The sequence below is a fragment of the Hevea brasiliensis genome, chromosome 9 (genome assembly GCF_030052815.1).
Source record: "Hevea brasiliensis isolate MT/VB/25A 57/8 chromosome 9, ASM3005281v1, whole genome shotgun sequence".
In the NCBI taxonomy this organism is placed as follows: domain Eukaryota; kingdom Viridiplantae; phylum Streptophyta; class Magnoliopsida; order Malpighiales; family Euphorbiaceae; genus Hevea; species Hevea brasiliensis.
In genome coordinates this window covers 90014399-90036626 of record NC_079501.1, presented here as the reverse complement: position 1 = coordinate 90036626, position 22228 = coordinate 90014399, and the positions used below count along the sequence as shown (strand labels likewise).

The window sequence follows — 22228 nt, the reverse complement described above, 5'->3', positions numbered from 1 at the left end:
AAAAGGGGACGAAACCCGTTTATTGACTCTAGGCACAGAAGGTAAACGATGATGCTTAGCAGACTAACATGACTCACATTCTAGTACTGACAAAGAATGAAACTGAGGACATAATTTCTTCAAGGTGGATAAAGAAGGATGGCCCAATCTACAATGAACTTCAAGAGGAGTCAAGGTATTGGAGCAAGCAATAGATCGTGGTTCACATTTATCAAGGATGTAGAGACCTCCTGACTTATGTCATTTACCAATAATCTTATTCGTCGTAAGATTCTGAAACAAACAATGATTAGGAAAAAAGGAAATAGAACAATTTAAGTTTCGAGTGAGTTTACTAACAGATAGTAAATTAAAAGAGAGATAGCTAGACATAAAACAGATGACAAAGATATGGATGTGGTTGGATTCATAGTTTCAGAACCAATGACACACGAAGTAGATTCATTAGCTAATGTGACTGTGGAAGGAGTGGTAAAAGACTGAAAATCAGATAAAAGAGCAGAATTACCTGTCATATAATCTGTAGCACCAGAATCAATGACCCATTTGGATGAGGACACAAGGCATGTACTGGATTTACCTAACTCAGCGATAGCAGTGATTGAGGAGTTGGTAGGCTTTAGAGATGCCTGATACTGGGAGAACTGTGCAAATTCTTCTGTAGACACTGAGATAGTTTTCTCAGAAGAGGAAGACATTGTAGAATTTTCTGTTACCATATTTGCCACCTGGGATCGCTGATTTTTCCTCTGAAAGTTTAAGCAGTTGCGTTTTGTGTGTCCAGGCTCATGGCAATAATAACAAATGACTCCTCCTGAGTTCTGATTAGAACTAGCCTACACATTGCGTTGATTGTTTCTGTGGTTAGTAATTCCTCCTCTATATCCCTGTTGTCCACTTATATTTCTGCTAATAAGAGCACCGTTAGTAGGTTGTGAAGAATAAGTACTTTCTGTACGAAGGACACGTGTAAACGTATCATGAAGGGAGGAAATCTTAGAACTAGAGAGAATCTAAGATTTAACAGTTTCATATTCTGAGGGTAAACCAACAAGAAAACTCATAACAGCCATTTGCTCACGTTGAGCTTGTTGCACCTTTACATCAGGACTGAATGGTAACAGGACATTAAATTCTTCATAAACACGTTTAAATTCCATAAAATATGCTGTAAGAGATTTGTCTTGTTTCTCAGGTCGATAAAATGCTTTGCAAACATCATATATGCGAGAAATATTGCCTTTGCCAGAGTATAAAAATTCTAAGTACTCCATCAGTTCTTTAACATACTCACAGTGATTAATAAGGCTTATTACCTCACTATGAATTGAATTCCAAAGTTGTAAAAATAAACGGGCATCTTCTCTTAACCAAGTTTGCTTAGTATCATCATTCGGTGGATCTTTCGTGAGATGATCAACTTTATCAATACTCCGTAAATAAATCCGAACAGTTTTGCTCCACTCCAAGTAGGTTAACCCATTAAGTTTGTTTTCAGTGATTTTAGTCATCACTGGGACTACATCAGTGATTATAGACTTGGTCTCACCCTTAGCCATTGCACTTTAAAGTTCACAAATAGCCCGAGCTATCGAACACCAGCAGATCTAGTGACCTGAGAGAAGCGATTCTTCAAACATTGCCAAGAACGTAGCGCCAAATCCAAACACGGGCTGCAGGGATGGGATCAACTCGTCGGGGCGACGTTGGGGAAGAATCGCCGGCCGTCAGGAGTCGCTGGAAAACACCACATGCGCGGACATCCGCCGGCGCGTGGAACAGTGGCCGAAACACAAAAGTGGCTCGTGGAGGCCACTCGCTTCACGTTTGGTCACCGAACTTTGAGGGACGGCCGATCAGTACCTGGGCCTCCTTTTGAGGCTGGTTGTGAGGTATTTTGATAGTCCTAGGAGGTCCTCCTAGTTTACAGTGAGCCGATGACCTAGAATAGGGAACGGGAGAAAATTTTCAACGGGAAAAAAAAACTTCGGAACTAGGGACTTGAGGCTCTGATACCATGTAATTTAGGTATTTTTCTATTTCACCAAGATGTTAATACACAGATATATATATATATATATGTATACAATATTCTCCTAATCTAAATGGATTAGAACTCTAATTCTACAAGGATTAGGAATCCTATCCTATAGGAGTCAATCTTATAATTGGAGTAAACTTCCTCATTAAGAAGACTTCTATAACATGTTTAATGGCTTAAAGCGCTTTTTTTTTTTTTTTTTTTTCTTTGGTTGGGCTATCCTTTATTCGGGAAAAAGTAGGGTGGTGGGAGAAGAAGTAAGTGGAATTAAGGAATGAAATTGAAGGGAGAGATTTTACATTCCTATCTTCTTCTTTGGATCGGGTGACAATGGAGAAGAGAATGAGGAGAGAGGAGCTTTTTGAAAGGTGAAATTACAATTCTACCAACCAAGACTGATTGGTGATGCAACCAAGAAATTAATAAGCGAGTAGAGGATAACTGTGATTTTGCATGAACTCAGCTGCCAATGTTTATATTCTCCTCCTTTTCTTCCCGATTTGGGGAGATTATATTAAGTGGTATCAGTGGAGGGACCCATATTTTCCTTTTTCCCCACTTTCTCCTGGTTTCCCAAACATGGGAAGTAGGATTCTATTTGCGGTTTTCACTCCCTCCTCCCATTCCCAAAGTTAATTGATGAACTTTTGTGTGCTTTTTGCAGGAACATATCTTAAATGCTTATGTCATATCTGTAAAGAATGCAACATTGTCTTTTTTTCCCCCATATTCTTTTTTAATTATAATACTTGTCATATTTGTCTATTATGTGCAGGTTAATATTCTTAAAGTTCTTTGCATCAATTTTAGGTGGTTACCGCAATTTCATTGTATGTACATTTAATAATTTTTCTTCTTGTATGGAATTGTTTGTAAAACTTTTACACTGTAATCTCCATGATATTTATTTTCCTACATTTTTTTTTCAGGAAAATAGTGCAACACAGGTCTTCAACACTCAAGCATTTTTGAGGAAGCGCTCTCGCTCAACAAACCAGCCGTCAGAGCCCATGGTGATTTGGTTCTCCCCTTGATCATTTGCTTCTCATTGCCAACTCCTAATAATCTAATTAATCGTGTGAATTGTTGAGTTATATATTAGAGCTTTCAATATAAACACTCACACAACACACAGTGTGTTTGAGAGAATAATTCTGCAGAATTTTATTAAACAAATCTCTAAAAACTGAAATTACATAGGATATATCGGCTGTTTATAGAGGTTTGATCTCCTAAACCTAATAGGAAAATAAATCTAATTTCTAGGAAGTTTAGATAAACCTAAATGCATTATGAAGTCTAGATAAAATAGGAATATAACTAATCCTAATTGAAATAGGAAAACTAAAAATAAATCCTAATTAGAAAACATTTAAACTGAAAAATCCAGCTCCGCGCCGTTTTTATTTTATTTGCATATTCAATGTTATGGGCTTTCTAATTTTATGTTTCTCCTTGCACTCACTATTCCTTTTCCCCCCCTCAGATAACGCAGTTTTTGGACTCTCATGGTTTCTTGGACTATCTGGAGAGAGGGGCAGGTTCTGATGAAAATAACATTAATCTCCTTGACAAGTTACAAGATGCAATTGGAAGGGGTCAAAATCCTATTTCAATTCTTCCCTCGTCATTGGTAGAGCCTGAGATTATAACCATATCCGATGAAGATGTGGGAGCAGGTAACTTTGAGCTGTTGACATTGCTGATTTGATATTAATGTGTTAAATGGATCCAAGCAGAGTTCAGGTAATTTTGTTTTGTTATGGTAAAATTGATGGTCTCATTGTCTTTGCCTCTTGGGTTCTTCAGGATCAGGTGCTAAATATACCTATGATAGATTCCCTTCAAACATTAGATCAGAAGAGCAAGAACAGAAGAGGAAGCAGATTCTTGCAGCAGCAAGTGGAGCTTTTGAGTACATAAAGCATGCTCCTAGGTATATTTGCATGGTTGATAGGTTATGTTGCTTGTGTCCTGCAGAGCTGTGTACTGCTTCTTCATGACTCTCATTGTGTGTTTGATAATAATTTATCGTATTTCCTTACCAGCTCCCCATCTGTGCAAGTGGGTAAGGACTCTCTTAGTCCAATGGAGAGAGCTGTAAGTTCTTTGTACCATAGTCATGGCGTAGTAGTTCTTTGATTGAAGTTTTAGAACAATCTTGAACAATAATTATTGATATTTGCAGGCAGAACGGGAGCGCATGGTTTTGGACATTAAAGTTAAGCTGCAGGTAAGACCCTCCTATCTTTCTTTCCCTGTCAATATCTTTGAGTTATCTGGGTAGATCTAGGATTTTGCATTATTGAAATAAGGCTCTCCTTGTTTTTTTTTTTTTTTTTTTTTTTTTCTCAGGAAAATTATATCTTATTAGGAAAAGTTTTCTGCAATTTTTAATGTTTGGGGTGCATAGGAAAATTACTTTATGTCAAGGGTGTCATCTTTTCTCATGGTTTCCTGCAGATGGGGAGTAACTTAAGATGATAGCATGGTGTTGTGGCATGCCTTTAAATGCCCCATACTTTTATTCTCTCTTGTCAATTTTCCCCTCTTTTTTGATGGAATTTTTGGGTGGATCTTGTATATTTTGGAGTGTAGGGGAAGGTTCACCAGATAATGCAATCAGTCATACTGATATTATGATTTAGTGAAGCTAGGTGATGTAGAACCAATAGAACAATGAAAAGGGAAGAAATAAAACTCTCAAATTTCTTGTTAGTACTCCATTGTCAGTAATAATAATCTCACCAAAATACCTAGATTGCATAGATATTTATAATATCCCAGAATAAGAAAGTACTAACCCAATTAGGAATACTAAATCAACATAACTCATAAATAAGTAAAATACTACGAAAATTTCCTAAATTTCTTCCTGAAGTACATAGACCTAAAATCTCAAGCAGAAGAAGGTCCCACATCACTAGGAATAAGTATTTTGCTTTTTCATGTATGCAACATGTACATTGGTCATGCATGGATTGCATACAATGTAAAAACTCACACGTGTTGGCTAGGGAATACACAAAAGTTGGTAGAATCTTGTTGGTTTGTCTTATTTCAAATATTGTGTTTTGCCAGCTTGAGAAAAGATGTATAATTTTTTAAAAAAGATTTTGACAATGGTGCTGAAATTGTTGAGGTCTTTCCTGTTTCCATTATCATATACTTATGGTTTCAAGTAATATGGTTTTTATCATTGTACAGGGTTTGTGGCTGCGTCTTCTGAAACTGGGAGCTACTGATGATCCACTTTCTTCATTTGAATATGGCACAATCCTTGGTATTTTTATACAGGATTTCAAACTTATGTTGACATTTTTAGGCAAATACTATATCAGTTGCAAATCAGTTTACTTTCTTTAAAGAGTACAGCAGATTAATGAGTGTTTGTTGTCGGCATTGCAGCACTGATTGAGTCTGATGCAGAGGGAATTGGTGGCAGTGGGTTTGTTGAATGTATAAGGGAGCATATACACTCAGTAAGTGGGCATGAACTGGTAGAATAGTTGCTGTTTTCAGGATTAGCTAACTTATGGCTGCATTTATGCTTGCAGGGATGGCACTGTCAATTGACTGATGAGCAGTTCATTGCAGTGAAAGAATTGGTATGTGGATGTCATAAAAAATGGGAAATTGCCTTGTCTTTAGATAAAGTTTATAGTCACTGATCATGCTTTGCTTTGTTGAATGTTTTCTGATGCTTTACCCACTTACAGGTGAATTGCTGTTTCATTGTTGCTTTTATGCCTGCCCTTCTTGATTTATCTTAATCTTCTTAACTTTATCCATATGCTGTTTCAGCTAAAAACAGCAATTAGTCGTGCGACATCCCGGAATGATGTGTCAACCATTAGAGATGCCCTTGAAGTATCTGCTGAGATGTATAAAAAGGATGCTAATAATGTTTCTGACTATGTCGAGCGGCATCTAATTTCACTGTCCATATGGGAGGAGCTAAGGTACGTGTTATTGGTTATTCCTTGCAGTATTTCATTTATCATTGTATTCTTTTTTCAATCTTTCCTGACTTTCTGTCACTTTACTTTTATAACAAATGGAATTTCCTTTTAATCTGTCTCCCGAATTTGATAAGTTCTCTTTTTCCCTCCTTTTGGAGTTGCAGGTTCTGGGAAGGCTACTTTGACAATCTCATGGAGCATTCTTCAAGCAAGTAAGATTACACGTTGTTAAATGACATTTACTAAATTCTCATTAGTTACTTATCACTGATTTCAGATTCTAGTTTGGTGCCCTGGTTACCTAGTTTGTGCTCATTTGTTCTACGTTGCTCCAACAAAAGGCCTGCTGTTTGACTGTGAATAGTGTTCAAGGAAACTAATGCAATTATACTCAATGGTCAAGTTAATTAATGCTCTATCTATTGCCCATAATTGATATTGATTATAAGGGTTTTTGTTTGATTGCTAACCATTTATAATCAGGCTTCCAAGGATTAATAGGCAATTTGGGATTGATAAATACATAGATTTGGACACTTTTTGTCGGATCTGAGGAGAATTAACTGAGCTGTGGTTTCCTGAAATTTTGATGACAAATTCTTAACCAATCAAATTAGAGGGAGGATTAACAATCCCATGCCAATCTAGTGATTTAGGGCAGTTTTCTGGAATTTTTAACAGAATCTTAGAGCTTAGTAGGTAGTTTATGCCATATGTTTATGAAATCTGTCTGGAAGCTTGAGGAACAGGTGAGCATGTGTTTTGGGTTGAAACCAAATACGACAAAGATGGTCATTGAGGCTCCAATAATTGTGTGCCGTGGGCTAGAATAGTTCTGTGAAGAGTAACTTTATGGTTCCTAAATTGCTATTTGATGGGAGCTAAATTAGAACCTTAATGCAAAATTTCTAAGGTTTGCTGGAGTGAAAATTATTCTATGATATTATTTGCAAAATCAAAGGAAAGTTCTAAAATTATAGCTAATTTCCTATGCATCATGCCCTAGTTACAGTTAGTGTCACTCCTATGGTTGGAATTGCATAATGCCAAAGCAGCACAATTGTTGGAAAATTAAAATAATTCTCCGCCTCTGTTCTTCAGAAAAGTTTCATTCATGAGCATATATTTATAGATGCTAACTAACTCTAAACTTATAGTGACTTGGACTTCCAAATAGGAAGAAACTAATAAATGAAATCCTACATTTTCCTAATTTTAGAACTTCTCGATGAAAAGTTACAGATAACTATAACTACATTCCCTTTGAGCATAGAAATGACTGGTGTCTATCCTGTGAAATGGTGCTGATCTGTATAGTAATAGCTAGTTATGATGCTCATATGCTCATCTGTTTCTTTATCAGGTCAACCAATTATGCAGCTTTAGTCACAACACAACTAATTCTGTTGGCATCTCACATGGTGGTGTTCTTTGTCTTCACTTTTTCTTGTGTTGCCTATTTTCCTCCATACCAAACATGACATATTTTGATCTTATTATTTGCCATTGTCAAGGCTGCATTGGGACTTCCTGATACTGATGCTTGGTACGTGGTTGAGACTATAGCAGAGAGGAACAATATTGGATACAAGCAGCTTGTAAGTTAACTTTTGTTCTTCTTTTATGGTTTATTGTAGCATCATTGGTCCACAGCTCCAGCCCTTTTCAGCCAAAATATCCAGGTTTCACAGATTTTCAACCAGGCTCATTTCTTTATTTGGGATTTGCCATTGTGTGTGATTTTACTATGGTTTCAAAAACAGCCATTGAATACAAGTTTTGAGGGGGACGTTATCACTACCCACGTTAAATAACAGCAAAAGGAAAAAAGTATTGATAACGGCCATTACATCCATTGCATAATAGTAACAATGAGCGAGATTTAATACATCATGTTTGTATCTGTCAAGGCTGGATTGCGTCTTTTATATGTAGTTTAATTGGCAATGGTGGTGATGCAATAAGGTAAAAATGAAAAACGAAATGAATATATGTAGTTATTACATATATTTTTATATGTAATTAATTTAGATTATATAAATTTATGTTGCATATATAATTTAATTAATATCACATTATAATAAAAATTTTATTTAATCATATAAAATAATGTGTATAATGTAAGACAAAAAGAATTTCAATAAACAATAAATAATTTTGTAAAAATTAAATCCTTGTAAAACATAGGCTCATGACTTATATTAATATTTCAATGAATTATTACTCGGATGCTTATTTTTATCCTTAGTTTTATGTTATTTAATTTTTGATGGATTATTCGTATTTATTTGACTTTTGATGGATTTTTCATATTTTTGTGCCTTGCTTCACTTAGGCATGCGCTTGCACCTTGTAATATCTAAGAATACTCAACTCAACTCAACTAAGCCTTATCTCAAAGATTTGGGGTCGGCTATATGGATTCACTTTCTCCACTCTAAACGATTTTGGGTTAAATCCTCAGAAATGTGTAATGCTTCTAGGTCATGTTGTACTACTCTCCTCCAAGTCAATTTAGGTCTACCTCTTTTTTCCTATCTATCCTCTAACCTAATGTGCTTTACTTGTCTAATTGGAGCCTCCGTATGTCTACGCTTCACATGACCAAACTATCTCAATCTCCCTTCTCTCAACTTATCTTCAATTGGCACCACTCCTACATTTTCTCTAATACTCTCATTACGACTTTATCTAGTTTAGTATGGCTACTCATCCACCTTAACATTCTCATCTCTGCAACTCTTATCTTAGACACATACGACTCTTTAGTGCCCAACACTCACTACCATATAACATAGCCGGTCGTATGGCTGTACGGTAAAATTTTCCTTTCAACTTATTGGGAATTTTACGATCACATAAAACTCCCATGGCACGTCTCCACTTCAACCATCCGGCTTTAATCCTATGACTAACATCCTCCTCACATCCCACATCTACTTGAAGGACTGAGCCTAGATATTTAAAGTTATTACTTTGGGACAGTACCACTCCATTCAAATTAACTCCTTCCCTATCACCAGTTTGGCCTTCACTGAACTTGCAATGCATGTATTCTGTCTTCGTTCTACTTAACTTAAAACCCTTTGATTCTAGAGTACTTCTCCAAAGCTCTAGCTTTCTATTGACTCATTCTCGTGTCTCATCTATCAAAACAATATCATCCGCAAACAACATGCACCAAGGAATACTCTCTTGTATGTGTTTCGTCAATTCATCTAAAACTAATGCAAAAAGGTAAGGGTTTATGGCTGATCCTTGGTGTAATCCAATTGAGATCGGAAAATCTCTTGTGTCCCCTCTCACTGTGCGTACAATAGTAGTTGCTCCTTCATACATATCTTTCAACACTTGTATGTACCTAATAGATACCCTCTTTTGTTCTAACACATTTCATAAGACATCTCTTGGAACACTATCATAAGCCTTCTCCAAATCAATAAAAATCATGTGTAAATCTTTCTTCACATCTCTATATTTCTCTATCAAGCTTTTAATGAGAAAGATCGCTTCCATAGTTGAACAACCGGGCATGAAACCAAATTGATTGAGTGAGATAGAAGTATCATGACGTAGTCGATGCTCCACAACTCTCTCCCACAACTTCATAGTATGGCTCATGAGTTTAATTCCCCTATAGTTTGAGCAACTCTGTATGTCTCCCTTATTTTTAAAAATAGGTACTAAAATACTTATTCTCCATTCATCAGGCATTTTTTTTGAGTTTAGAATCTTATTAAATAATTTAGTTAACCATGCCACTCCCATATCTCCCAAACACTTACACACTTCAATTGGTATTTTATCAGGTCCACAGGCCTTACTCACTTTCATTCTCTTAAGTGCTTCCTTTACTTCTAAAGATCTAATCCTTCTAGTATAATTCACATTCTTTTCTATTGTTCTATAGTCTATATTCACGCTATTACCATTTTGACTATTATTAAAGAGATCATTAAAATAATTTCTCCATCTTTCTTTAATGTCCTCGTCTTTAACCAACACTTTTCCTTCTTTATCCTTAATGCACCTAACTTGATTCAGATCTTGACATTTCCTCTCTCCCCCTTGCAAATCTATAAATATCTTTCTCCCCTTCTTTAGTTCCAAGTTTCTCATATAACTTTTCAAAGGCCTGTGCTCTTGCTTGACTAACTGCCTTTTTTGCTTCTTTCTTTGTTATCTTGTACTGTTCATATGCCTCATTATTATCACATTTAGGTAATTTCTTATATCATTCCCTTTTTCTCTTCACTGCCTTTTGTACTTCCTCATTCAACCACCATCTCTCTTTTGAGGGTGGTCCATGTCCTTTAGACTCTCTAAGTACTTTTCTAGCTACTTTTCTAATCTTTGATGATATCTATATCCACATATCATTGGCTTCCATATCTAGCTTCCATACTTCGGACTCGAGAAGCTCATTTTTGAACTTCACTTGCTTTACTCCTTTGAATTCCCACCACTTTGTTCGAGCTACACTATTTCTTCTGACCTTACTGAAATTGTTCCTAAACTTGACATCCAAGACCACCAACCGATGTTGACTTGTTAAAGCCTTTCCTGGAATGACCTTGCAATCCTTGCATAGAACTCTATTTGTCTTCTTGGTTAAGAGGAAGTCGATTTGGCTTCTATGTTGTCCATTTTTGAAAGTCACTAAATGTGACTCTTTTTATAAAGTAGGTATTTGCAAGTATTAGGTCATATGTCATAGCAAAATCCAGGATGCTTTTTCCCTCCTAATTTTGACTGTCAAAACCAAAACCTCCATCAACATTCTCATAACCTTGTCTATCACTTCCTACATGTCCATTCAAATCTCCACCAATGAAAACATTCTCTTCATTCGGTATACTTTGCATTAAATCATCCATATCTTTCCAAAACCTTTGTTTACTCTCACTGTCTAGATCTATTTATGGGGCACAAGCACTAACTATATTTATTGTTTCTCCTTCTAGTACTAGCTTTACTAGTATAATTCTATCTCCTACTCTTTTTACAGCTATTACTGCGTCTTTCAATGTCCTGTCTATGATTATGCCCACTTCGTTCTTGTTTCTCTCCTTTCCGGTAAACCACAGTTTGTACCCTAAATTTCCCACTTCCTTACTTTTCTCTCCTGCCCATTTAGTCTCCTGAATGCAAGCAATATTCATCCTTCTCCTTTCCAAGGTATCCACAAGCTCCATTAATTTTCCTGTAAGTGATCCAATATTCCATGTACCAACCCTGATCCTCCTCCTATCCTGCTCCTTCCTAATTGGTCTTCTTTTATGATATATTCTCTTATTTTCTATATCTATCTTGTGTTCTGTTCCACTATCTGTCCTATGGACTAACTTCTTTACCCACACCCGTCCATGATGTGGGAACCCTTGCTCACTTAACATCACACCCGGGCGCAGGCATGGCGCGTCGCTTTCGGTGAACGCCCTACACCCTTGCATATTTCTCACTACACCTGGGCTCCGATGTAGCGCGTCGTGAGTAGAGGACGCCCCAACGTTTATATCATTTGAATCCATATCATAAGGTGTGACGAAATTTTTACGCTGGTTGTTACCTACCACAACCCTCCTCCTTTATCTGGGTTTGGGATCGGCTAAGCGCAAGCTACTTAGGATGAGTTTGTAATGTCTAAGAATAATGGATTTAATATTTTTATTTGATGTACATATACTTTTTACATATATAGGCATATAATGGTCAGAATGTAATGGTAACGGCTTGACGATACGCAGATTTGTTTGAAAAATTTGCAAAATTCATAAAATAAGTAGATATTGATAGATATAAGTGAAACTAAGATGTACAACTATATAATAAGTATAAATACATCAAGTGATGTTATTAATACTCAACTCAACTCAACTAAGCCTTTATCTCAAAAATTTGGGGTCGGCTATATGGATTCGCTTTTTCCACTCTGAACGATTTTGAGTTAAATCCTCAGAAATGTGTAATGCTTCTAAGTCATGTTGTACTACTCTCCTCCAAGTCAATTTAGGTCTACCCCTTTTTTTCTTTCTATCCTCTAACCTAATGTGCTCTACTTGTCTAACTGGAGCCTCCATATATCTACGCTTCACATGACCAAACCACCTCAATCTCCCTTCTCTCAACTTATCTTTAATTGGCACCACTCCTACCTTTTCTCTAATACTCTCATTACGGACTTTATCTAGTCTAGTATGGCCACTCATCCACCTTAACATTCTCATCTCTGCAACTCTTATCTTAGATGCATACGACTCTTTCAGTGCCCAACACTCACTACCATATAACATAGCCGGTCGTATGGCTCTACTGTAAAATTTTCCTTTCAATTTATTGGGAATCTTACGATCACATAAAACTCCCGTGGCACGTCTCCACTTCAACCATCCGGCTTTAATCCTATGATTAACATCCTCCTCACATCCCCCATCTACTTGAAGAACTGAGCCTAGATATTTAAAGTGATCACTTTGTAACAGTACCACTCCATTCAAACTAACTCCTTCCCTATCACCAGTTTGGCCTTCACTGAACTTGCAATGCATGTATTCTGTCTTCGTTCTACTTAACTTAAAACCCTTTGACTCTAGAGTACTTCTCCAAAGTTCTAGCTTTCTATTGACTCCTTCTCGTGTCTCATCTATCAGAACAATATCATCCGCAAACATCATGCACCAATGAATACTCTCTTGTATATGTTTCGTCAGTTCATCTAAAATTAATGTAAAAAGGTAAGGGCTTATGGCTGATCCTTGGTGTAATCCAATTGAGATCGGAAAATCTCGTGTCCCCTCCCACTGTGCGCACAATAGTAGTTGCTCCTTCATGCATATCTTTCAATACTTGTATGTACCTAATAGATACCCTCTTTTGTTCTAACACATTCCATAAGACCTCTCTTGGAACACTATCATAAGCCTTCTCCAAATCAATAAAAACCATGTGTAGATCTTTCTTCACATCTCTATATTTCTCCATCAAGCTTCTAATGAGAAAGATCGCTTCCATAGTTGAACGACCGGGCATGAAACCAAATTGATTGAGAGAGATAGAAGTATCATGACGTAGTCGATGCTCCACAACTCGCTCCCACAACTTCATAGTATGGCTCATGAGTTTAATTCCCCTATAGTTGGAGCAACTCTGTATGTCTCCCTTATTTTTAAAAATAGGTACTAAAATACTCTTTCTCCATTCATCGGGCATTTTCTTTGAGTTTAGAATCTTATTAAATAATTTAGTTAACCATGCCACTCCCATATCTCCCAAATACTTCCACACTTCAATTGGTATTTCATCGGGTCCACAGGCTTTACCCACTTTCATTCTCTTAAGTGCTTCCTTTACTTCTAAAGATCGAATCCTTCTAGTATAATTTACATTCTTTTCTATTGTTCTATAATCTATATTCACGCTATTACCATTTTGACTATTATTAAAGAGATCATTAAAATAATTTCTCCATCTTTCTTTAATGTCCTCATCTTTCACCAACACTTTTCCCTCTTTATCCTTAATGCACCTAACTTGATTGAGATCTTGACATTTCTTTTCTCTCCTCCTTGCTAATCTATAAATATCTTTCTCCCCTTTTTTAGTTCAAAGTTTCTCATATAACTTTTCAAAGGCTTGCGCCCTTGCTTGATTAATTGCCTTTTTTGCCTCTTTCTTTGCTATCTTGTACTGTTCATATGCCTCATTATTATCACATTTAGGTAATTTCTTATACCATTCCCTTTTTCTCTTCACTGCCTTTTGTACTTCCTCATTCCACCACCATCTCTCTTTTGAGGGTGGTCCATGTCCTTTAGATTCTCCAAGTACTTTTCTAGCTACTTCTCTAATCTTTGATGCCATCTGTATCCACATATCATTGGCCTCCATATCTAGCTTCCATACTTCGGACTCGAGAAGTTCATTTTTGAACTTCACTTGCTTTACTCCTTTGAACTCCCACCACTTTGTTCGAGCTACACTATTTCTTCTGACCTTACTTGAATTGTTCTTAAACTTAACATCCAAGACCACCAACCTATGTTGACTTGTTAAAGCCTCTCCTGGAATGACCTTGCAATCCTTGCATAGAGCTCTATTTGTCTTCCTGGTTAAGAGGAAGTCGATTTGGCTTCTATGTTGCCCACTTTTGAAAGTCACTAAATGTGACTCTCTTTTTATAAAGTAGGTATTTGCTAGTATTAGGTCGTATGCCATAGCAAAATCCAGGATGCTTTTTCCCTCCTCATTTCGACTGCCAAAACCAAAACCTCCATGAACATTCTCATAACCTTGTCTATCACTTCTTACATGTCCATTCAAATCTCCACCAATGAAAACATTCTCTTTATTCGGTATGCTTTGCATTAAATCATCCATATCTTCCCAAAACCTTTGTTTACTCTCACTGTCTAGTCCTATTTGTGGGGCATAAGCACTAACTATATTTATTGTTTCTCCTTCTAGTACTAGCTTTACTAGTATAATTCTATCTCCTACTCTTTTCACAGCTACTACTGCGTCTTTCAATGTTCTGTCTATGATTATACCCACTCCGTTCTTGTTTCTCTCCTTTCCGGTAAACCACAGTTTGTACCCTGAATTACCCACTTCCTTACTTTTCTCTCCTACCCATTTAGTCTCCTGAATGCAAGCAATATTCACCCTTCTCCTTTCCAAGGTATCCACAAGCTCCATTAATTTTCCTGTAAGTGATCCAACATTCCAAGTACCAACCCTGATCCTCCTCCTATCCTCCTCCTCCTATCCTGCTCCTTCCTAATTAGTCTCCTTCTATAATATCTTCTATTGTTTTCTATGTCTATCTTGTGTTCTGTTCCACTATTTGTTCTACTATCTGTCCTATGGACTAACTTCTTTACCCACACCCGTCCATGATGTGGGAACCCTTGCTCACTTAACACCACACCCGGGCGCCAGCATGGCGCGTCGCTTTCGGTGAACGCCCTACACCCTTGCATATTTCTCACTACACCCGGGCTCCGATGTAGCGCGTCGTTAGTAGAGGACGCCCCAACGTTTATATCATTTGAATCCATATCATAGGGTGTGACGAAATTTTTACGCTGGTTGTCACCTACCGCAACCCTCCTCCTTTATCCGGGCTTGGGACCGGCTAAGCGCAAACTACTTAGGCGGAGTTAAGTGATGTTATTAATAATGTATTTAATTTAATTTTGAAAAATAATTCAAATAAGAAAATAAGTAAATAAATATATAGATTGGGCAAACCAATGCTTCATATTATAAATTTAATAATAAACCTAATATCAATTAAAATTTTCTTCAATAAATATGTAAAAAAAAAGCAAATAATACTCACCTTTTGCAAGAAATAGTTGTGGAAAATGGAAATATTTGATGATCTTACCTTAAAAAAAAAAAAAGAGAGAGATTTGTAGAAAGAAGGGAAGTTTAGGTGAAATTTTGAGAGAAATTGTGATAAAAAAGTAGTTGGAAGGCTGGAATACACTAAGAATGAAAAAAAATTAAAGAAAACACTGCATGCCTATATTATTTGCCAACTGAGTTATTGAGGTAATGGTCGTTACCGTTACTTAACGGTAAATAACAGCCGTTACCATTGTGTAAGAAGGGTAACGGTCATTACCAATGCAACTCAGCATTTGTCTTTAAATAATGGGATAAAGGGTAACGACCCCTTAAAAAACCAGTAAATAAACCATGCCGCAAATGTGACTGTGACCACAATTTAAGTCCATGGATTTTACCTTTGTTGACTTTATTTGTATGATCTCAATGCTATTTGATTCAATAACCTTGGTTAATTTCTTTAGAAGAGAAAAAAGCTCTTCCTGATAATGAATGAATGTGTACTGAACAGTTAGAAATGTAATGCATTGATATAAAATAAATTATTTATTTTCTTAGATTTCTTTTCTTCTGCTACTACTACTAGTTTCTGTTTGTCAATTCATTGTTTCATCGATGAAATGTTTCTCATGAGGGTTTGGGGATTTAGATTGGTTTCAATGGTAATCAATGTCCCCCCATTTGATTCTCCTGCCTCCCTTGTCCTTGAAATCTAATGCCTTTGAATTTTACTTTGGTTTCTGTTTCAGATAAAACTTAGAGGATTTTTGTCACATATACAAGTCCGTATTGGTTACTGGGGAACCACTTCTGTTAAGGCCCAATCTATGTCATCTCATGGATTGTCTTCCCCACGTTCAAAAGATGTTACAGACGAGAATCAGCAACCTGCTGAGGCATCTGGTGTAGGCAGGAGCTGGGTACAAAGCATGTTTAGCAGAGATTCATCAAGAGCAAACTCTTTTGCTCGTGTTCATCGATGGACATCTGATAGCACTTCAGGTTTGTATTTTCATGGCAATCACTACTTGTATTCCAAAGTATTCTGTGATTCCTCTACTGTTACATCATCATTGTTTCTTTTGTTTATGAGTTCAGCTGCAAAAGAGAATGGAACTCCTCGGAAACAAGATTTATCTGCTGCTGGGCAAAAGAAAATTCAGACCAATGTTCGTGTACTGAGGGGTCACAATGGTGCTATTACCGCATTGCATTGTGTAACTAAAAGGGAGGTGTGGGATCTGGTGGGTGACCGTGAAGATGCAGGATTCTTTATCAGTGGAAGCACAGATTGTATGGTAAATGAGCATATCTGATTAATCCTCTTTCCAGTGCAATTCCTTCACAGAGATCCATTCCTGGCAGTTCAAGTGTTCAAATGACATGTCACCAAAAGCCTTAGAAAACCATGAATAATGTTTTAAACGCCATTAGGCAGGTGGTGACATAGGTCAGTTTGCAGGACTGGTATTTAGATTGGAATTTTACGCAAGGAAACAGTGATGTAGATCATAAAAATAAATTCGAGCTTTTGGTTGAATTTGGAGGAGAAAAGACAGGATTTTGGTGGCTGAAATCTGTAATTATTTGCATTATTCTAGGCTGGTGCAGTGAAAGTAAAGAGGGTGGGGAAAGAAAAGTTCTAAACTTTACACCTAGCGTTTAATAGGCATCATGTGAGTTCCCATAGGCAATTAGCATAGGGTTTATAATGCAATATGAGAAGATGAAGATCCTAATACAATTTAGGAATTCTTTTCATTTTCCAAAATCCTAATGTGATCGGGATTCTTAATTCTATAAATAGGACCTAAGGTTTCTCTTATTATTAGTTTTGGATAATGATTATTAATTGAAAATAATACAAATGAGAACTGTTTCTCTTTTCACTAAGGATTTGTTCCTTGTTCCTTTTTGTTCTACATCAGTTGAATTACTTCACACAAATCAAAGAACCATAACTGCTGGAATTTTTTTCAATGACAAAATTATTAATAATCATTACGAGCATGGCTGTTTATAGGCTCAAAGTAATCCTAAAAGTACTTGAATTCATGATAGTTCCCAAATTCAGAAGTAACTGTTATGCGAATTATGACTTATTAATGCCCAAAAGGTAAGTAGACTCAATTTAGGACCCAAGGCACTACACTTCACTACACTTCAGCTCTTGCTAGCAAAACTTGAAATTACAAAATACTCGAGTCTTAAAGTTGTAAAATACTGAATCAACAACTAGCTGAAAACAGACATTTTCATTAGACCGTAAATCTAAAAAGTTGACTTGATAATATCCCAAATAAGCCTTATGTGAAATTAAGTTCATATTTCTGAGTTTCTAAAGTCTTTATTCTTGGTTCTCTTTGTTGTCTACATCAGGTGGTCCGAATGTTTTCTTCTAAGTCTTTTACTTTGTGATATGCATATGACATATGTTAGGACTGGTCGATGCATAGTTATTTTCTGATTTATGTGTCTGAAACGTGAATGCTCAATTCTTTGGAGAGCATTGTTGTATTAGCTGGTGCAGATTGCAAATAATTGTTTATTTTCTTTCCAAACAATTATGCAGGTTAAGATATGGGATCCTAGCATTCGTGGTTCTGAACTTCGGGCAACTTTGAAAGGGCATACAAGGTATCTTAACTCTTTTTTCAATTTAGAGTATGTCAAGTCAATTGGTCCTGATGACTATGCTTCTCGATGGTTTTTGCTTTTGGTTTAAGTTACCTAAATATTATGTTATTTTTGCTTCCCTTCCTCTTTGGCAAAACGTCAGAACTGTTCGTGCTATAAGTTCTGATAGGGGAAAGGTGGTATCAGGATCTGATGATCAATCTGTTATTGTGTGGGATAAGCAAACTTCTCAGCTTCTAGAAGAGCTGAAGGGCCATGATGCACAGGTTTGCTTGTTCAACATCTTTGCTCCATTTTTTATCAGTATACAAATAGAGGCCTGCTGAAAAATTATATACATTGTTATAGTTCATATGAGAAGGTTGCATCAGTCTTCTTATTCCATTTCTTGTGGATGTTGCTTACAGGTTTTCATATTTCAGTTACTGCAAACCTTTTTTTTTTCTGTTTTTATTTTCTTGAATACTTTTTTCCTGTTTTACATATCTTCTTGTTTGCTGTTATTATTTTAAAAGCAATGTTTTTATTCATGCCCTTCGGAAACTTTCTGTTGTATCAATGCATATTTGCCTGTACGAATCCATGAAGATAGTCAAACCACTTTTTAGTGCAATTTATGCATCATTATGATCATAGCTGGGTAAGGTATTATGGAAGAAGTTGAAAACTTATGTATTTGAAACTAGGATTAACCCTTGTTAATTAAATCTTGTAGGTCAGCTGTGTCCGTATGCTGTCAGGTGAACGTGTCCTTACTTCTGCCTATGATGGAACTGTGAAGATGTGGGATGTTCGAACTGATACCTGTGTAGCAACAGTTGGTCGTTGCTCTAGTGCAGTCCTATGCATGGAGTATGATGATTCCACTGGCATCCTGGCCGCTGCTGGTAGAGATGCGTATGTAATTTGAAAGTTGAAACATAAAAATTGTGTTTACTGTAATAGAATTCTATATCTAAATTCTTTTAAGCAATTAGCTAAAAGCCAAGATGGTATTTTTGCATTACCAGAGTTGCAAACATCTGGGACATCCGTGCTGGTAGGCAAATGCACAAGCTGTTAGGACATTCAAAATGGATTCGGTAAGTTGAAAAAGCAATTACTTTTTTTTCTTCTTTCTCCAATGTTGATGGTTACTATTGTCAACTAGCTGTTTAAAATATATGTCCATATTGCAGGTCAATTAGAATGGTTGGAGACACACTGGTTACTGGTAGTGATGATTGGACGGCAAGAGTGTGGTCTGTTTCACGAGGAGCATGTGATGCTGTTTTAGCCTGCCATGCTGGTCCAATTTTATGTGTTGAGTATTCCACATTAGACAGAGGAATAATAACAGGTCAGCTATGCATGAGTTATTTTACTTTTTGGTCTGATCATATTGTTCTATTACTTCCATAAGTTTGCGGAAAACCATTTCATGTGCAAGGACTTCATCTCAATTGCCGTACTGGCCAAATGGTTCATTATCTTAAGCTGAAGTTCTTGGGAGTGTTGAACTCTTGAGATTGAATCCTGTAACTAACAACTTCCTTATGGACAAGGAGAATAGTTCTTTGGCAGCATCACTCCACACCCCCAACCCACCCCACCCCAACCCCCCAAAAGTTTCTGAGCGGACCAAAAAATAAATAAATAAATAAAAGAGAAAGGAAAATGTGAAAAGTTTGAGATATGTACTGAGATGTCTATAATTTTTCAGGTTCAACTGATGGGCTACTCCGATTTTGGGAAAATGAGGAAGGTAAGAGTAGTAATGTTTTCTTGATAAACAGAATTTCTTTTTAGATTTTTTTTTAAATTTAATAATTGCATGTTTTTTTTTTTAAGTTTATTTTATTTTATTTTGTTTTTCCCAATTTAGTTAGGCAATTCTATTAAGATTGCATCACCACATTTTATATCACAATGATTGTTGCTCATCTTTGAGTTAACTGCGTAAAAGTTTGCAAGTTACAAACTAAAAAAAGTGTGTTGCTCATCTTGACTGAAGTTTAAAATTACACTCTTTCCCTCCAGTCTGTGTATATTTGACCTTGTTATTGGAGCTGTTGTGAAAAAAAAAAAAAAAAAAAACAAACAAACAAACTTCAATATGTTAGTTAAAGGATATTAAAAATTGTTCTAAAATTAAATTTTATATGTTTTAGTCATGAAATCCAAAACAACTAAGTTGTTTTTTTTCCAGCATGATCTAAAATGGTATTTTTCCAAAACGTTATTTTTTGGCCTTCTAACCTCAATCCAAACGGGGTTAGATGTGGCTTGCTTCTAGAGTCCATAATATGATGAATGGAGTGATTTGTTGTTTCTTTCTTTTATTTTTTCACTTAAATTCAACCCCTTGCTCCACCTCATTGTGGCATTTATTATGCTATGTATCAGGAGGTATAAAATGTGTGAAGAATGTAACCATTCATAATGCTGCTATATTGTCTATCAATGCTGGGGAGCATTGGTTAGGAATTGGAGCAGCTGACAATTCCATGTCTCTGTTTCAACGACCGCAAGAACGACTTGGTGGCCTCTCTGGCACTGGCTCAAAAATGTCTGGGTGGCAGCTTTACAGAACGCCACAGAAGACAGTTGCTATGGTACAGATCTCTTTCTTCTACACTTGTCTCTGTTACTTTTACCAACATTTTGCAATTATCAAAAATGTTGTACTGGTTCTCTCATCACTCTTTTCCTTTAACTGTTGTTATTAATGGAAATTTCATATAAATTTTACAATTCAGTACTAAAGTTTGAGCATATAAATACCTATGATTGTAATGGTAATTATTCAGTTTTGTTATTGAATAAAATAGCTGACGTTAGCTTCTTTAGATTGTGTGATACAATTCTAACCTAGGTGTGAAGCCTTGGGAAGTTTAGTGTTACGCCTAGCCCCTTATTTACTGTTTAAGGCGCCTCATTTGCATAACAAAGAGCCCACAAATGCTATCATCTTGTTTAATTTCACTTCTCAATCTCTCCCTTTACAACCTTGGTTTCAAGTTTCAACCTAAATTTCTGCTCGTTCTAGCTTGCATAAACCCCAATTCTAGCCTCAACGTTCAGTTCGGCAATGCATGCCTGGGGAATAACTTTACTTGTTTTTGTCTGTATAGCTGGCACCATTTTTCTTCATTTTCACGTTGTAGGACAATTATAAATGAATTTTCTGCCTTTCCTGCTGACTTTTAACGAGTTACTAATATTTCCTTTCCTTTGAGATATCTAGTTGTAGAAAAGTTTTGGAGTCAAAATCATGACATCAACTAAAATTAAGCTTCACTGCAACCTGATCAAAGACGTTGTGTTTTATTGAACAACAGAACTAGCGTTTATAGACACAGCAACATCAAACTGGAAATGCCAGTTAATCAGTTAACCAATTTTGTTGGTCGTGTTAATTGGTTTTTACATATATTATTTCACAATCATTTCCTCCTCCAAGCTTTGCCTTTTGTGATTTTCTGCACTTCCTTTCTTTAACCTTTAGCATATCACAAGCCATTTTGTTGTGTACTTTGAGGGCTCTGATGTATACCTAGAAATCTTGTTCCATTTCAGAAGTTTTCTTTTTGTTATTTTCTTTGGTACCATTATTTTATGTTTAAATTCTTGGATAGCAAAATGCAATTGTGGGCTCAATTCATTAGCCAGCTATTTTATGTAAAATGCTGTGAACTATAACTGCTGGTAACCAACTGTTGTTTTTTTTTCACTGTTTATTATTATTATTATTATTATTATTATTATTATTATTATTATTATTATTTTAAGTCATACTTTCATAGACCTTCATTAATGCTTTCATAGAATTTAGAAACCTTTTTCATTGATTTGTTTCTGGTCTCACTTTTGGCATCCAGGTGAGATGTGTGGCCTCTGATCTTGAAAGGAAAAGGATATGCAGTGGTGGTCGTAATGGAGTTCTTAGGTTATGGGAAGCAACCATCAACATTTAACTTTGTTGTATCATATCATACATTTATTAATCATTGATTGAAGGTTCAGGAAGTTGCTTGCATGGTGATAATGTAAATCCAATTTCTTTCAACCTATAGAGCGTATGTTTCGAGCATGCAAACATAAAACCCCAATTTTACCTTGGGACAATTTTCAGAGTCTTAATTTGTATGGTTGAGGATACAGAAGAGTGTTCTTGTTTTCCATTTTTGCCTGGAAAATATTGAGTTCAGAATTCACCACGTTTCGTTCTATAAAAATAGTTCATTACTTTTGTTCA

The 22228-nt window shown here is 36.2% G+C and overlaps 1 protein-coding gene across 1 annotated transcript in view; it reads left to right on the top strand.

The window, feature by feature from the left end:
- LOC110659793 (DENN domain and WD repeat-containing protein SCD1) overlaps positions 1 to 22228 on the top strand; it is a 42643-nt gene extending 20415 nt beyond the window's left edge. The window contains exons 9-31 of the mRNA XM_058153927.1: positions 2817 to 2871; positions 2971 to 3054; positions 3528 to 3720; positions 3851 to 3977; positions 4090 to 4141; positions 4230 to 4274; positions 5249 to 5324; positions 5450 to 5523; positions 5599 to 5649; positions 5846 to 6003; positions 6168 to 6215; positions 7367 to 7424; positions 7518 to 7601; positions 16104 to 16356; positions 16453 to 16652; positions 17927 to 17991; positions 18134 to 18257; positions 18707 to 18888; positions 19002 to 19073; positions 19170 to 19330; positions 19694 to 19735; positions 20377 to 20585; positions 21852 to 22228. Of these exons, the coding sequence (XP_058009910.1) occupies positions 2817 to 2871; positions 2971 to 3054; positions 3528 to 3720; positions 3851 to 3977; positions 4090 to 4141; positions 4230 to 4274; positions 5249 to 5324; positions 5450 to 5523; positions 5599 to 5649; positions 5846 to 6003; positions 6168 to 6215; positions 7367 to 7424; positions 7518 to 7601; positions 16104 to 16356; positions 16453 to 16652; positions 17927 to 17991; positions 18134 to 18257; positions 18707 to 18888; positions 19002 to 19073; positions 19170 to 19330; positions 19694 to 19735; positions 20377 to 20585; positions 21852 to 21947 (2509 nt within the window). The 3' untranslated portion in view covers positions 21948 to 22228. The remainder of the gene's footprint in view (positions 1 to 2816; positions 2872 to 2970; positions 3055 to 3527; positions 3721 to 3850; positions 3978 to 4089; positions 4142 to 4229; positions 4275 to 5248; positions 5325 to 5449; positions 5524 to 5598; positions 5650 to 5845; positions 6004 to 6167; positions 6216 to 7366; positions 7425 to 7517; positions 7602 to 16103; positions 16357 to 16452; positions 16653 to 17926; positions 17992 to 18133; positions 18258 to 18706; positions 18889 to 19001; positions 19074 to 19169; positions 19331 to 19693; positions 19736 to 20376; positions 20586 to 21851) is intronic.